Source organism: Agelaius tricolor, unplaced genomic scaffold (assembly GCF_023055355.1).
Source record: "Agelaius tricolor isolate 1412-34295 unplaced genomic scaffold, bAgeTri1.0.p SCAF_7, whole genome shotgun sequence".
Taxonomy (NCBI): Eukaryota; Metazoa; Chordata; class Aves; order Passeriformes; family Icteridae; genus Agelaius; species Agelaius tricolor.
Window position 1 is genome coordinate 14373866 of NW_027269267.1, and position 17670 is coordinate 14391535.

Below are 17670 nucleotides of genomic sequence, written 5' to 3' on the forward strand. Positions count from 1 at the left end.
TTTCTGAGGTTCAAAAATCTGTCTAGGTCTGTATTCCCATGAGTTTGTATAACTTTAACCTAACAAGTCTCTCGCTGCAAGTGAAAATATCACCATGAAATGATAGGGGGGCTGTTCTAACACTATTTTTAGGTGGGATTCTAGGTTTTTTTAGAGAATTTCTACAGGCTTTATATAATCATCTGAACCTCTGCATGATGGTCCATACCAAGTATCCCAATTATTTTTGCTTTTCTAAGCACTCTTTGGAAATACAGGGGTAAAAGGACACTTTCTTCAATTAGGGGTTTTTCCCTCCTGCCTCTCTCTCTCAAAAGACAAATCTTGAGGGAGAAATGTCCTGCACAACAACAGCACAGGATGCCAGTTCCCTATGCTCAGCTATAGAGCAGGTACTGCAGCAAGTAAAATTTCATTATTGTCCTCCCACGATATCTCAGTCTCAGGATGCATCTCTTCCATATCTGAGATTCTACCAAGGCTTTTTATTGGAACACCTATTCAAGACCAGAGACTGAGGATATGTTTAGATTTCTCCCTTCTGCAAATGACTATGGCAGCTGGAAATGCAATCTTGGGATGGCAGGCCTAGAATGGTGTAAGCACTTACAGGGAGCCATGAGAACGATGCATAGAGATTTACACAAAAATAAGAAATAAAAGAGTACTTGGCATTGTCTCAAAAGCAAAACTATTCTCTAAGGGAGCCACACACCTCTCTGCTAAGGAGGAGAGCCCCTGTGTGGAGCAGCTTGTGCGTCCAGCAGGACCTGGGGCTGTGCTGGGAGCAGCCGGCGTGGCGCTGGCAGATGTGCACTGACAGCAGGAGCCCTCCAGCAGCTCCTGCTCTGGGAGCTCTGCCTGAGCCCTGGGCTGAGCCAGGTCTGAGGCTGAGCCCTGCCCAGAATCCCCTCCCAGCCAGCAGCAAGGGATTGTGCAGCACTGGCAATGGTGACTTGTCAGTCTGGTAATGTGCCCACCAGGAACTGCACTGAGGTAACCAGAGTGTGTTAGAGATGTCACCATAACAGTATTTTCATTGACTAATGAACTGACTTGGATGTTAGACTGATGAACTTTTGACAGGACCGTCTATGTTTGAGTTTCCACCTCTCAGAGCCCAAAACTTTGTATCCCTTTACTCAGGAACAGTAACAGAAGCTGACTTCTTCCTCTGCCTAGATCAGGGAAAATCCCCTTCCTTGGCACATGACTAGGGAAGCTGTAGCTTCTCAAGGCTCATTCTTCTCCCTCTTTGGCAGATGAAGTGGGATATGGCAGGTAAGGAAACCAGCAAGATGTGCTGCAAGAGCATCCAGCATCTGCCTGGGGCAACCATCCTCCTGTGTCTCCCATCCTCCTGCTTGTGGGGGGAGATGCAGCAACAGCCATGTGGGAGGAGCCAGCGTCCAACCTGACATTTATTCCGAAGCAAAACCTCTCCCTTGGGGAGGTCATCCTCCAGAAAAGGAAAGATAAGCAAAAGCTGCTGTGTAGGTTCTCTGCCCTGCCTGTACTTACATGGCAGCTTCAGAAATGTGAGTGGGATTTACTCTGTGGTTTCACCCAGGACACTTATTTACAAGCACAGTCCTTTGAGCTGGTTGGCTCTGGACTGCAGCTGGGGCTGCCTTTGCTCCCTTCTCCCTTTCATGCAACCAAATGTGTACAGGAAAGCCTTGATGGCCATCTTTTTCTTTCTCCTTCCCTTGGTGGGCCCTGTTAACATCAATTGATGTAGGCCTGCATCACCACAGATATAACAATTTTGGGAGCTAGGAGCCCTCCCTCCTGTTTTGCTGTTCTGTGGCCCATGGGATGGGCCATCCCCAAGGCTGGACAGGCAGCTGCCTGAGCCTGCCTCTGCCCACAAACAGAAGCATAATCAGGACAAGGAACTTAATCCATTCTACACAAAACATATTGGAATTAACTAGATAAGTAGAGAGTTGGAAATAATGCATCAGACACGTCTGACAATGTCTAAACAATCAAATAGCAATGGTGTTCATTAGCTCACTAAAAGAAAAAAAATTTTTTTAGTGAATTCTGTCTATTAAAAATGGGGCTGTGTTAAATACTGACAGAACTTTCTAAGTTATACCTCTCTTGCTGACGTGATAAATCTTATGCAGAAGTTTGCCTGCAGAAAGATTCTGAGTATCATTTATTTGTGTGTCACTCTGCTATTGATAAAACTACACATCTCCAGAGAAAGCAGTACAGAGAAAAAATCCATTATCATTATTATTCTATGACTGAGTAAATGTGCATATACTGGATGCAATTGCAATTCACAGTGCAAGAAAACGAAGGCATGAAAATCATTTCTCTGGAGTTTTCTCATTCGCCACTAACATTGCTGTTACTGTACTTGGTGAGTCGACACTCATTAAATGTTTGCTCATTACTGTTGGGTAATATGTCAAAAAGAAAACAGAAAATACTGTGTGGCTCTGTACCACAGTTCTGTATGTGCCTACAGTGGAAATGAAATATAAATAAATTCACTGTAACAGTTATTTCATTGTTTAGCAAAGTGAGAGGTCTCCCTGAAGTCTCTTACAATAGGTGTTTGCATCTGTTTTTTCATTTTAGAAGAGACACTCCTTGAAGCGATAAAGAAGAATTAACATCGGCTTTTATATGGGCTGACAGTTTGACATTCAGAGGGAAAAAAAACCAAACCAATGCTGAAATCTTTTGGGCTTCCACAAGGCAACAGCAAAAATGTGCAGGATTGAGCTAGCCACACCTCTACTTATTTCAAAATGTTCCTTTCCTTTTTCTTGAGTGAACTTGACCCTCTTAACACTCAAGTTTTTTGCATCTATCATCCCTGTTTTTCTTTTCAGGATTGCTCAAAACTACTGGGGCATAAACTAGAGTACCAGGTTCAAGAAAAGCAGGTTTCTGACATGTTATGATCTATAGCACAGTGAGATGTCCTGTCAGATTGTGACTTGCACACTCCGTGCTGCTCAAGTGGGAGGATGCTGCCCGCTCTAACTTGAACCGGCAGCACAGGCTGCACCATGCCTGCAGTCTACAGCTGGGCTGGATTTTCTCTTCATCTATGAAACCGGTGGTGGTGGGCTGGGAGTGGAGGAGAAAAAAACACTACCCACTAAAAATAAGCTGCTGAGTTATGTCATTTGCCTTGATGAGCAGTGAGAAGAAGGTTTTGTGGTACCCCTCTCCATGCAGAAGTGCAGTCCAGACACAGCAGCAGCCCCCCAAACCATTCTCGGCAGCCTGACAGACTGGTACCTAACTGTTTTTGAAGTTTGAGTTTATGAAAGCCCGAGACGCCCTAACTCGGGAGCACAACTGCCACGCGAGTGGAGAGACACCGAAAAAATTATTTAAGCAAGCCAGACTGCCCTTCTCGCTCACCCAAAGCAAATAAAAAGCAAAACGGGGAAAAAAGAAAAAGATGGGGGGTGGGGGTAGAAAGAAAAAAAAAAAAGGAGGGAGAGCGCGGATCCCGCGGCGCGGGCGCTCCGGGCTGGCGTCCCAACTGTTGCAGGGAGGTGACCGGGGAGCTGCGGTGGCAGCGCCCGTGCCGGGCGGGCAGAGCACGGCATGCGCGGCTGGGTCCGTGCCGGCGGGCAGGTGCGGGGAGCGGGGCGGGATGCGGAGCGCCGGGCCGGGCGGGGTAGCGATGCTCGGGGCCGGGGGACCCGCCGGGGTTACCTTGAGGATGAGATCGGTGTGGTGCTGGTCCAGCATGTTGGCCTTGCGGAAGGAGGTGATGATCACCCGGCCGTACCTCCCAGGCGTCTGCAGGTCGGAGTAGAGCCGGTGCTTGGAGCGGTTCACCGGGAAGAGGCTGTCCACCAGGTTCCTCTCGATCTTGGCCAGGCTGTGCGTGGGGGCCAGGAGGTGCTCCACGCTCTCCTCCACCTGGTAGCGGCTGAAGCTGGCGCCCAGCAGGATGGAGATGAGCACGGGTGCCGAGGCGAAGAACACCGGGTGGCTGGCGACGAAGTGGCCGAGCCGGGAGAAGGACGTCCCCAGCCCCCTGTGCAAGACCTGCCGCAACATCCTAGTGCGGAGGGCGCGCAGGAGAGCGAGCGCCGCGCCGGGGCCCCCGCAGCTCCCCCACGGCCCCCTCAAGACCATGGGGCAGCCCCGCCGGGCGCCGCCTCCCCGCCGGCCGCGGCTGCGGGGGGCCGGGGGCGGCCGCCGCGCGTGTGCGTGTGTGTGCGGTGTGTGTGCGCGCCCGCCCGCCCGTGTGCGTGCGCGGGGCGCCTCGGGCGCTCGTCCTCCCGCAACGCCGCCGTGCCCGAGAGGAGTTTCCCAGCTCCTCGGTGCCTGACTTCCCAACCCGCCGCCCCTCGCCGCGGAGCGGCGGCGCGGACCGCCGGGGGGTGCGTGTGGGGGGGCAGCCCCGCCGCCGCCCCGCCGCGGGAAGGAGAAGGGGCAAGCGCCGCTCCCCGCCCCCGCCGCGGAGTTTGCGCGGGAGCGGGGCTGCCCGCAGACTGCTGACTAATCCCCCGGCCGCGGCAGGCGAGGCGAGGCGGGGCGGGCGCGCAGAGCCCTCCGCGGCGCCCCCGCCGCCGCCGCCCTCCGCCCAGGGGCGCGGGGCCACGCCGGGCGGCGCCGAGCACGGGGCGGCGGGCGCAGCGCCGCGCCTCCCGCCGGGGCCCCCGCCCGCCCGCCGGCCGCGCTCGGGACGCCGCGGCGCGCCCCGCCCCGCCCGGCCCCGCCCGCACCGCCGCCCCCGGGACGACGGGACAGCGCAGGCTGCCCGCGGCTCCGACGGGCGGGCGGCGGGCCGCGGAACGGCCGCGCCCGGTGGAGGGGGTGTCGGGTGTGTTTCGTGGGGAGCTTTGTTGCGGGGACCCGCCGCCAGAAACGTCCGGGCGCTGCCCCCGGCCACGGGGGCCGGCCGCGTCCCGGGGTGCCCGACGGCGCGCCCCGCGGTCCCGCCGCACGGCCACCGCGGCGGCGCCGGCAGCGCGGCACAGCCCGCCGGCCCCGCGCGGCCCGAGTGGGCATGTGCGAGCGCCGCACATGCCCATTAGGGAAAGCGGGTGCCGGCGGCGAGGCTGTCCCTGCCCGTCTCACGGTCCCCGGCCGCCCGGCTTCGTCTCCGGAGCCGCCCCGGGCTGCCCCGGCCGTGCCCCGCGCGGGGAGCCCCGCACCTGCCGGCACCGCGCCGTGCCCGGGCAGCGCGGCCGCTCCCCGCAGCGCGAACCGCAGCCCCGGCCGCGGGTGGGTGAGTGCGCTGCCCACCTGTGTGTAGGTACAGACCGGGGGCACGGCCTCGCTTTTAAACAGAAATTGTATCTAAATAGCAGAAAGGAGCGCAAATGCTCTAGCTGTTGACATATTTGGGCGCGCTGGTTCCTAGCGCTGATCTGGCCCAGGCTGCTGCTTCCCAATCCAAAGGTGTTGGTAATGAGAGTCCACTTACTACCCAGGCCGGTGGTTTTACAAATCTGAGAAAAGGAAGTTTCCTTTTGACAGCTGTTACATGTGTTGCTGCATAAAACAGCACTGGCTCCCTGTTTTGGTTGTTGATAGGCTGACAGTCATCCTCCCTTTTACATTTCAGTAGTGTCTGACCTAAGCTAATGTTTTGTCATGGACGCTTCATGCACAAAACCTTGACATCATTCCTGTCTCCTCAGAGCTAGGTCACACAGCTTGAATGCTAAACTCTCCATGTTTCACTTGTAATGTGGCGAGCAAGTGAGCGGCTTGATTGAGCATGGCCAAGGTCAGAACCAACATCTCCTGGTTCTTCTGGGTTTCATGCCCAAGAGCAGGAATCACTCCGGGAGCGATCTGCCTGTGAGGTCTGTGCAGCCGCACCCACAGTGCCCAGTGCAGGGATGCTGGGGTTTGTAACACGATCCTGCCCCTGCTCAGCTCCACTCCCACAGAGGTGGGTCCCCACTGCTTGTATCAGTCCTATGTAAGTTTAAGAAAGAAAATCTAATTTGAATATATTTTAAAGAACATTTCAAAGGTGGACATAGAAGCACAGACATAGGAGAGAACTGGACCCGAGTTTAGGTGACCATTCACTGTTAGGTCAGGCTCAGAGCCCAGGTCTCTTGTCTCCCAGTCCAGCACTTTCCCCTCCCTGCCATGACTGTACACAGATCTGAACACAGGCTTACTCACCTCTGTCAGGGGAACATAAGGATGTGCCTAGTGCTCTACATCATTATCAACAAGTAAAGAACTTTTGTCATTGCTGCAGGCAGTATCATCTGTGCTGGTTTTTTGGGTCTCCATTAAAGATACTTTATCATTATTAAAAAGGAAGGGAGATTATTAATTGTTTCAGTAACCATCCAGTGGCCAATGCACAGTTCTCCAGGGTATCTCAGGCAAACTAGTTTGAGGATCTGACATCTAACCCAGTTCTCAGCACATTAACTTTGGGTGAGTTATAGGTGACCCCAGGAAGACTCAAAGAATCATTTGAACCCAACCATTAACAATATATATGCATTTTTGCAGGGGCATAGAAGAAAAAACTGATGCATCAGCAATTCTGCTGGGTGTTCCCCTGTCTTCCCAGAGCAGTGTCAGTTTAACTGCCTTGTAACCAGCATCAGGCTGCACTGTTAGCGACAGTGGAAATGATGTCTTTCCAAAGAGAGCCATAGGATTTTACTCCACAAAATTCTTCTTCCCTTTGGCTCAAGGAATTGTCCTGCCTTTGACTGTGGGGTTGTCTGTAGGGGAAGAACATGTGGGGGAATGTTGACATGCTACTGGAGCTCAGCTGTGTGTGCTGGAGCTGCACTGAGTACATTACAATGCTGCAAGCACCCTGTAGATGTTCCCAAACCAGCAGGGAAACCTGCATACTCCTGACTTTGCAGTGGTGAAATCACCTTGTTACTGAGCATCGTTGCTCTGGCACTCCAGAAATTGCCATCCACATGCATTCTGTGGGATTGTGGTTGTCAGGAGGGGAACAGCTGGACACCTCCCACAGCACTCTGTGAAGACCAAAGCCTGGTGAGCTCTTGCCTGAGTTGTAGGGGAGAGCTGGCAGCACGTGCTGCACAGTGAGCACTGAGCTTCCCCTGCTCTGCATCTCTTCTGGAGCAAAGGGAAGGGTAGGATTTCTGTCACGTATGTGTGCCACTCTGCCACGGCTCTGAATGGCGCTTTACAAAATAGATAATGATGTCTCATTGCTCCAGAGAGTTTCCAAACTAAATTAAGAGAGAATGATGGGAAGAGATGGCCATACAATGAGGTGCAGATGCTGGGAATAGGGATAATGAGGGGGGAACAATATGATTATGTCCTTTCAAAGCAGACGCCTCAGGGTAGCTACTTTTGGGGACAGAGTATAAAAGGGAGATGGGGAAGATGTGACTCAAAGGCAGCATCTGCACAGGGTTCCAGTCTGCTCTCAAGAGCAGATTTGTCTGCTGGGGAGCATTTGTTGCCTCTCAGATCCTTGCAAAAAGACTGCCTTGACCCACGCTCAGAAGCTCTCAAGGCCAAACCGGTCATGTGGATTAGCATGAGGCCATGGTGTCATGGTCAACAACAGCCCAGGCCAGAGGGCTTTAGGATGACTTGAACATCCAGAAATGAGCATATCTTTATGCATCTGATCAAATCTTGTTATTATGGGAAGTTTCAAAGCTAATGTGAGAGGAAGAAGTTGATAAGGTTTTATTTAAAATAACTTCTTTCTCCTCACTCCCCAAAACTGGTCCAATGAAAGAAAAAACTGAGAGAAGTGATGGAGGAGGGCATTCCTGATGAGTAACTTCAGATGAGTGAAGAGGGCCTAGGGGAAAGGAAAGGTGTCAGGAGCAGCTGGGATGGCTGTGGGAGGTATGCAGAGAATCAGGGTTTTGCATTGTTTAGTTAGGCATGAGGAACCACAGAAGATATTTTAGGAGCATGTGCAGGGGATTTAGTGCTGCCAATGGGGAATGATTTTTGCAACAGGGCACTGAGCAAAGTGTAATGCAGGTTCCAGCTGGAGCTTGGAGAGAAAGAAGTTACCCACAGTGAGGAGATGGGTAACAAAGACTTTTTTTAAAGGGAACTAAGAAGAAAAAATTTCAGGGAGAGTTTAATAATTTTGGTTAGACTCTTAAGAGCTGCAAAACCTTTTTTATTGACATTGGTTATGTTGTGCTCATTTATACTGGCTGAAAGTCTTGCTGGTGACATGGAAAGAGCCTGTGCTTTGTGCCAAGGGATCAAGACAACATGTAGCCAGTCCAGGATGGCTGGGGAGAGGAGAAGTAGCTCTCATTGCATCACCAGACCAAACTCTGCTCAATATTTCTTGGCCTCGGGTCTGGGACCTGGGCCAATGCCAATTAAATTGGTGAGGGCACAGACAAGGTTAATGACAAAGTTAATCTCCCATTGCTGATTGGTGAGGGATCCTCTCAACTTGCAACTTTTGTCCATTTGCAGTTATCAGAAGAGTGAAGCAGAAGGAGGCATCCTCCTTATTTCCAGCTGGGTTCCATCACAGTAGGAATATTATACAAAAGTATCACTCTTTTTGCTCTTACGTGCTGCATTTCTCCCAGAAGGATGACAATTTTCTTCTACTAAAAAGGACTTTCTAGAAGTAACCTTGAGAAATTGAAAGCTGGTCTCAGTGTAGTTAGTAGTTTATATTTAATCAATGAAACTTCACTTGCCTCTTTTCCTCTCCTCAGTCCTACCTTCTTTTGTGTGGGACCAAGGAATGGGGCATCATGGGCACAAACAGCATAATCAGAGCTTAAGAACCCCACAACTAAGGTGACTTTTTAAACTGTGCAACCAGAGAAAGAAGAAATTAAATAGAGGAACAAAGCAATGTCACAGCCTGTGTATTCCCTCTCTACCCCAGTCCTTTGGGTCATGAAGGATGGGGCTGTCTCAAGAACAGCTGCCTTCTTAACCCAGTGTACAAACCAGAACAATACCCTGCCGAGGGATGGCCACACTTTTTGCAGTCTGCATCCACAGATTTCATTGCTGGAATTCAAGATGGCTGATTTCTTGCCTCCCTCAAACAGGCTACTGACAAAATCAGTCACGTTGGAGGCTTTTCTTCAGTGTGTGCAAGCCCCTAATGTTCACCAAACAGAAGGGAAGAGAGGGACAAAGGTGAGGAGGAGCTATGGAGGAGCCCTTTGCTCTCCCTGGTGCTCTGACGTGCTGCCACCCGTGACAGGACACGCACACTCCACACGTTGCAGTTGCTAATCAGATCTTGGGAGAATTCACAGGAACTGAAATATCTTTTTGCATCTGCTGACAGGAAAGAAATCTTCCCTCCTGCTCCTGCATGACAACATCTCTTTGCAGTCTGTCCTGTAAAATGCAAATATGTAAATGCTTCTCTCTGGCCTGTTCCTCCAAGTGGATAGAGAGATATACAAAAATGATGTAAATCACCAAGAAATACTTTGACAGCTGGCACCTGATTCTTTCCCAAGTGCCCTGGTGGTCACTCTCTGGCAGCTCTTTCCTGATTCATGAGGACTGCTAAAGGAAAGCATGTGTGACATCTTCTACAGAGTGTAATAAAAGTGCCCTGTGTGGCTGGAACTGTGGTCTGTCTCTGAGATGCTCCATTAGCCTGCTCCTGACAGTGATGATACAAAAACTGGAAATCCCCAGTTGTACCATTAATATGAATAGATGAAAAAAAAAAAAAACCCTGGAATGTGACAGGGATCCAGTGAGCCTGTGCTTTTTTTTTTCTTTTCTTCTTGCTTTTTTTTTTTTTTCTTTTTTCCCTCTGCTTGTATGAAAGATAAGTAGAGGGGAAGGATGGATCTGTTCCCTTGCATATTCGTATCGCCTGCACAAACCCAGAGCTCTGCTTTTATTTGAGCTCCCCCATATTTTGTTAGATCCAGATTTGTTTCTTAAGCTGAAACCTTTGGGTGTCTCTCTGGCTGTTTTTGACTCCTCTGTCTGATATTTGTGATTGACCAGACTATTAATCATGGTCTCTCCCCTGTTCATTTTAAAAGCGTGTCTGCTGACACTTCTGCCAGACCTAGGGAAAGGTCCTTCCTTCACCATAAATAATAATGGCCTGATAAAAAAGAGTTCTTCCTTGCAGAAAGATGGATTAAGTTCTTGTTTTGAAATGTAGTCTGATGTACTGAAATGTTACAGCTAATATAAGCAGACGAGTCAATTTACAGCTTTCATACTACATTTTAGGAAACAAAACAGGCAGACGACAACACAATAAATCTGCTTGGTGTCTTGGTCTGGTTGATGTTCACTGAATGCAGCTGTATTAGGTAACTGGATGATGCAGCTTTCTAAAAAGAATAGGAAATGCACAAGTTTTATCAAGAACATGAATTTGTCTGAAGAAGAGGACAGACTTAAACAACATATCCTTTGGGAAAAATGTCTGTGAGCCAGGTTCCAGCTGGAGCTTGGAGAGAAAGAAGTTACCCACAGTGAGATGGCCAATGAAGAAGCATTGCTGTGTATGTGTTACCCTGGGTGCACAATTCAAAGTTCTTACTGGAATAACCCTGATTGTTCTGATATTGGAATACTACTAGAAAAGGAATTATAATATTCAGGGTTCAAGAGACCAAAATAGAAAAAAAACTTTCATTTGTGGATAAATTATTTTAAGAAAATAGGTATTTTTCATTTAACTATCACAGTTAAGTGTATAAAATCTCTACTTTAAAGGTAAAGCACTGCTTTAAGAGACAAGTTTTAGTATAAAACAAAACATTAACTGGGAGTTTAGTAAATATGTCTGGAGATACTGGGATTTTTGGCAGAGTGCAACTCCTAGAATAGTGTGAATGTTTCTCTTTTGTTTATATGCCTTCATACAAAAATGGGCAAAAGAAGTAGGTTGCAAGTGAAAACAGAAGAAAACACATGGAGCTATTAAAATAGGTTAGCATCTGATTTCAGATTTAGGAATAAATATATACATATTCACACATAAGTGCACATGTATATGTGAACATATTCACATACACTGTGTTTATGGAACATATGTAAATGCTTATTTATATATATTTTATATATATTTTATATATATTTGCATAGGCTTAAATAAAAGCTGGAGATGTTTGAGTTGGAAGTTAAAAATGCTTATTGATGGTGACATTTTTCTAATAGTAATGTGGAGAAGGGTGCAGGCTTTCCAGTACTAGTGGCTTTTAAAAAGCTGGATAAATGTAAAAGGTGTGATGTAAGTATTGCTATCCCTCTTTGGTGTAGAAGAATGGACTAGGAATCTTTGAGGACTCTGCCAGACAGCATTATTTTCTGTGACTCCAAGATGTGGGCAAAGGATAGGTTAGATGTCACACTTCCACATCTGATGAAGTATAAGAAAAATACCCTGTGATTTGTGGATGCAGAGAGACTCATTACTGAGCACAGTGAACAGCTCCCTCTTAGCTCATCTACTCTCTCTTTCAAGAGAAAATGTGGGTTTGATGGAAGTCCCTGGCAGAGCAGCCAAGTTGTGTAGACAGGCCTGATCAACCCATTTCTCCCCTGCTTTACTTCTTTATATTCTGACTTACATCCCCTTTACAGCCTTTGGCTAGGCTTTGTGTCTCTAAAGCTGTTAGTAAAAACAATTATCTAAATATATATTACAGATGTACACCTTTGGGACAGCACACTGACTCAGAATTGTCTTCATACTGCTCTGTCACATTATTCCACCTGCATCTAGATTGCATATTGAGTCATATTGACAGTGTTGTTGGCTATAAAGTAAGGGACCTTCAGTAAAGGACATTTTAAAAAACCCTGTAATTTTTCTCCAGTCTTTCAGAATGTGTTTATGGACTGGTATCAGATTGAGTAGATTTTAGACGATATCACAGGGGTTTTGCATCATTTATAGGATGCAGCACAGATGACAGACCAAGGACTGAAAGCTGCTGGAATCAGGTTCGACAAGTGCTGTGTTGCTGTAGGCAATTCACTTTTATTCTCTCCTTGCCTCAGTTTCCACATCTTTAAAACTGGAATTATAAAGGTTGTGTGCCTCTTACAGGGAGTGGAATGACCATAATCATCAATTTAACAGCATTTAGGAAACAGTATGATAAACCAGTGCAGTTTTATTCAGAACCCTTACTGTAAGATCATCCTTAACATTACACCTTGTTATGTTTTATCACTGTTTTGAAATGTTGTCATGAGCCAAGTAATAGAATGAATTGTAAAGGGAAAGTGAGCTTTACCTACTCCTAAACCAGCCCATTTTCAACTTCCCACAAACATGGATCCCAGATGGGCATTGTTACAGCCCTGCACCAGTGCTCTCTCAACAAACACCAGAAAAATGCACCAGGGATGTGTTTGTCAGCAGTTTGGATGTACCTCTGAGCTGCTGTACCTCTGCACTGCTGTCCTTTCTGTCTGTCACAAACATCTTTCCCCTGCATTGCTGTAAGTACCCATGGATGAAGACAGGAACTGGCTATAATCTGGAGAAAAATAGAAGAGGAGCTTCTTAGGACCTTTAAGAAGCAAAACAACAGACAAAACAAAACAGCTACATTATCATAATCCAAGGGATTTGCCATTTTTACACCCCTTATATTAACACATGTTCACTAAAAATGTACCACAACCATAATAAAATAGCTCCTAAAATATCCCATTACTTGCTTACCCCACACTGCCATGTAAAGACTATGCAGGACAGTAGGAGAAGGTTTCTCAGAGTACTGTATTTAGGGTAAGACAACAGCCTGACTGTTTTTATTTTTAAGCACTAAAAGTCTCTCATGACAAAGCATGATTGTACAGTGCTGGAGAAAACCCACATTAGAAAGTCACAGGTGTACCTTTTATGAGCAGGTGAAATGCCTGCAGTCTTTGAGAGAGGTCAGTTGTTCTTAAGGCATACATTTTCAGTTCAGAACCATCAGATAATTAAGCAGATGTGTATTGAAAATAAGAAAACATTGGATTCCTTTGTCTCTTACATGCTTTTCATAGGTCTGGCTTGATTTTCCAATTGTTCCTGATGTTTCTGGGATAAAAAGAGAAGCAGGGAATTATGCTACTGTATGATGCACATTTGATCTTCATAGGGTTTTTGGGCTTGCTTTCTATGAAAGCTGCATTCCAAGCAGCTCTTTCTGCTCATGAATATAGAATTACATTACTGTAAATGTTACATGTTGCTTTACATTTTAATTGAGGAGCTGGTGTTCTACCTGGGTAAGTGCCCATCAGCATTAGATGACACACAATTAAAGCAGAGTGTCTAAACCTAATTTTCTAAGGCAAATGTTTAAAATCACATCTGTGCCTATTTTTGGATCAAAACCCCTTATCAAGCTGTACACTGGCTTTCCTTGCAAATCCGAATGTGCAGACCATGGCAGTATGAATCATCAGCCTGCCTCTGATCAGCATTCAGGGTATATTCTGGTTTGTGTATAATACTAATTGAGTTTGGCTTTGCACCTGAGAGCACACACTTTATTTTGACTGCATGGGAATATCATACAAGGAAAGACTGTTCTATATTTCAATGAAATTTACTGTACATTTGAGGAAATCATTAAGAGTAATTTTTTTTTTCCCTCAAGGCTGCTGCAAGCTTACATTTTGGTTCATGGGAGATGAATTCTATTCCTAAAACTAAAATCAGTGTTTCATTATTCTGTAATACTTATGTCACAGTATACTTAGAGCCTTCTCTTGCTGTTCCTGTAAAATCCTTCCAAAATTCAGTAAATCATAATAATCTCCAAAGTCACTATTTGCACATGCTAAGCAGATGGTTCCTAAGAGATGGCTGCTTAAACCACACTGTATTTAGCATGCTCAGTTTGGGGCTTTGCAATTGCTTTTTTTGGAAGCCAGGGGCTGCTCTGGTCCCTGGCAATTCTGCGAAGTTCAGGGGGATTGTTTTCCTGGGTTTCTTTTTCTTTTTCTTTTAATGCATCCTTCTCTGATATGATGGAAGGTGAATTGTCCTGACTAAAATGGAGAGGAAGAGAGGTGCATGAAGATACAGAAATCTTAGGCAGTTGATGGAGAATAATGGTGCAGAGGGGAACTGGGACCAGCAGGCAGGATAAAACAGTGAGAGGATGAATCCTGGTCTTGAGGAACACATTACTTACAGGAGTGGAAAATGAACAGGGAGAAGTGTCTTTCACCATCACCATACATCACCCCTCTTTGTGTTCCTGTGTCTCTTCTGTTGCCAGAGAAGACTAGTGACAATCACAGAAAAGGGAGTGTTTTATTCTCCCTTGGAAAGTTTCCTCCTCAGCTTGTGAGGTCAAAGCCTGTATATTAAGTCTTCAGATCTCTCAGTGGGTCCTCTGATGATAATGCATTCAGGGACTCCTGTGGGGGTGGGAAGCCATTTGCTATAGAGACATCTGCCCCTGCCCCACCCCCAGCCCCGTTCCAGAATTTATATGCAGATATGTATCAAAGAGCATTCATGTTGCAGAGTCAGGCACTGAAATGTTCAGTTTGGGACCTAAATTCAGGTCCCAAAATGACATTAATTTGGCCTTAGTGTAAAGATACATTTTACTTGCATGCTGACACATTAGCTTTTTTTAGGATTAAGCCATTCCTTTTTAGGTGTCCAGGGTCAATTAAGGAAGGAATCAGAGCTGCATATGGAATGAGTCTGTTCCCTGGAGGCCAGACCCTGTGTCTTTTGCTGTAGGTGCTGGAATCTTGCTGTGACTGGAATGAGAGGAAAGAAGATTTAAAGAAAAGACTCAGGAGTAACATAGCTGTACACCCTCTTGCACATCAAACTTTGCCCTTCCCTCACTGCTATGTCTGACTGCCTGAAGACTCATATTTGAGAGCAAGGAAGCAGAATTTTGTCTGGGTAAAAGTATGGGAGGAAAGGGCTTGAGTGGAGAACAGCTGCAGGAAGGAGGGTGAACTCAGCTTTGGCTTCTGAAATTTGTTATCTGTCTTCTTGTCAGGGCTGGGAGATCCTCTGAGTGAAAGAGAAAATCAAGATAAGTGACACTAATGCCTGGGTCACTAATCTGTAGCGAGAGGTCCAGGTGGCATGGAATGACCTGGGCAAAGGTGAAACTAGCTGCAGCTTGATAGAGAAAAGGGAGTAGGATATGAAAAGTGGCCAGGCTTTAGTACAATCAAACTCACAGATGTGAGAAAAAAGGTAATGAAAAAGGGAAACCTTCAGTAAGGTGTTGTTCAGGGTCGAGGGTGATTGCTAAGCTCCAGTGTCTCTTGGTAAAGCTTTGTAATTTCTTCCATTTGCTGCTGCTGCGTCTCTGCTGCTTTCAGCGTTCTTTGGGGATGCCACCAGCCCGCTGATGCATCAGCCACAGACTGTAAACAGAGGATTACCTGGGAAAAGAAGGAGTCGATTAATTCTTACGAGGATAACAGCGCCTTCCATTTACACTGACTGCGATGTTGTGGGGGTCCCCTTGCCTCCAGTTCTTGGAAGGAGCCTACAAGGGGCTCGCTGGCTCTGGGGAGCGCTCGGCCAAAGCTGGCCGTGTGACGGGGCCGCATCCCCGCCTCTACCGGGCACGAGGTGACTTGTGTGCTACGTCCATATCAGATCCCGAATATTCCGCTCTTCCTTGCTCTCCTTTCCTCTGTTTCCCTTTTCCCCTCGCCTCAGACTCGCTGTAGGCTCCCAGTGCTCCTCTGCCGCCTTCCCCGCGGGACGAGAGGGGAACGCGGGAAGGGAGGCGCGGGCAGTTCCCGGCACTCCGGGCACACCGGGCACTCCGGGCACTCCGGGCACTCCGGGCACTCCGGGCACACCGGGCACTCCGGGCAGCTCTCGGCGCCCCGGCCAGCTCCCAGCGCTCCGGGCACTCCGGGCACTCCGGGCACTGTGGGCAGCTCCGGGCACTCCGTGCACACCGGGCAGCTCCGGGCAGCTCCGGGCAGCTCCGGCAGCTCCCGGCGCTCCGAGCAGCCCGGGAGGCGGCGGGGCCGCGGGGCGGCGGTGTCGGGCAGCGCTGCCGGGCACTCCCGCCTCGCCCCGCCGGGACACGGCACCGCGCAGGAGCTGCCGCCGGACACGGGCAGAGCACTGGTGTGGCACTTTGGGAAAACCGGCCAAAAATCCCTGAAAAAAGCAGCTGGTGGTGCTGGCGTGAGGCTGCGTTAAGCATATGGGTGTTACCCTGCCAGCATAGCGAGCATGAACTAATAGAGTATTTCTGCCCCAAAGAAATGGTCCGGTTCTGCTCTTTGGGGTTTTGTTCACCTTCCACAGCTGGAAAAGCAAGGCAGGAGGTGCAGGCAGCCGGGGAGTGCCCAGGTGCGGCACTGGAGTGCAGGGAGTCAGAGGATTCCTGAGCAGCAGCGGCAGCAGCAGAGTGTCTCTGAGCAAGTGTCAGAGTGTCTTGGCAACAGTACAAGATGTCTGCAACTTTCCTTCACTTATGCAGAAAACACGTCGTGTAGGCAGTGCAGTGGTGCGTGAACACAGCAGTGTAGGCTTGGGTTTGAAATATTTGCGTTGAAAGCAAAGGCTTGTTTGGTTGGTGTAGGGAGACTGAAAATTTTGTGACAGAGGCTATGGCATTTCTCTCCCTGGCCATTAATTGGTTGTTACAAATCTGCAGTGCAGTAATTCTCTCTCTCTCTCTCTCTTTTATTTTTTTCCCCTTTTCCTCTCCTTTCCTCTCCTTCCAATTATTTATTCTGATAGTAATATTAGTTTTCAGTGGTGTAGAACATGAACTAGTTTCTTTGGTAACCAAGTCGGTTACACACCCACACAAAGTTAGAATCTGCTAGGTGCAGACATTTTCTCTCTCAGAAAAGATGTGAGTTTTGAAAAGCACAGCAGTAGGGCAGCAATCTATGTCTCAGGGAGTTGTTTCAGAAGTCCCATATACCGTATGCAGATTTATATATACATCCTGGTCTTTTGTTTACACACAAGTATGGAACTTGGATATACTACCAATGTATTGATTTCTCCAGTGACTTCAGGATTACATACTTCTTGTCCCAATATTTCATTCTTCCCACTTTCTCCCTCACTCCTACCCACTTGTAGAGAATAGGTGGCTGTGAAAGAGCATGCAGTAGGGGTACAGCACCGGTGAATAAGCCTGCAAATACATGCTGCATTTCTTCTTAATTTACTTGGTGCAAGTAAAAATTTGCCCTATTTCTTAATCTGTCCCCTGAAATTACAGAGATGAAATTCAGCAGCTTTTGTAGATAACTTCTTTTTAGTGATTTAAGTAAAAAATTGACCTTTCTGTTTTATTGGATTTTGAAAGCAAATAGCTACATGCAGGATTAAAACCAATTTGTGAGTATGAATTGCAACAATTAATGTGACTAATAATCCCTGTCATATTGTCTTGATCATGATCAGTAGTTTGGTCTATAGCAGAAGCAGAAACTTAGAGACTTTTGCTGCATTTTTCTCTAGTGACACGTCAAATCCTGACAAAATTAAAACATGTACATTTTTCAACATACTTCCTTTATTCTTGTATATGAGGCAAGAAGGCACTAGTACCTGAGTACTGAAAGGTAGCTATAAACAGAGACTGAGCCTGGCAAGGCCATTTCACTGCTCTTGTCTGAATGAAGTGTTAAAAAGGAAACAATAAATAGGTAAGAGTGAATTAGAAGTCTTACTTTCTTTCCTTTCCTGTTCTGAATCATCAGTTATAATAGTAGTTATGTTTTTAGTTAAATATG

At 47.5% G+C, this 17670-nt stretch overlaps 1 protein-coding gene and 1 long non-coding RNA gene across 2 annotated transcripts in view; both read right to left on the reverse strand.

Moving 5' to 3' along the window:
* PTCHD1 (patched domain containing 1) overlaps positions 1-4603 on the reverse strand; it is a 45599-nt gene extending 40996 nt beyond the window's left edge. The window contains exon 1 of the mRNA XM_071430395.1: positions 3697-4603. Within this exon, the coding sequence (XP_071286496.1) occupies positions 3697-4125 (429 nt within the window). The 5' untranslated portion in view covers positions 4126-4603. The remainder of the gene's footprint in view (positions 1-3696) is intronic.
* A 7373-nt stretch (positions 4604-11976) lies between these two features.
* Positions 11977-16323, reverse strand: LOC139591915 (uncharacterized). Its single transcript, XR_011679795.1, has 3 exons — positions 16211-16323; positions 12810-15330; positions 11977-12446 (listed from the first exon to the last, which is right to left on the reverse strand). It is a non-coding gene; the product is annotated as an uncharacterized lncRNA (long non-coding RNA).
* Positions 16324-17670: the final 1347 nt, after the last annotated feature.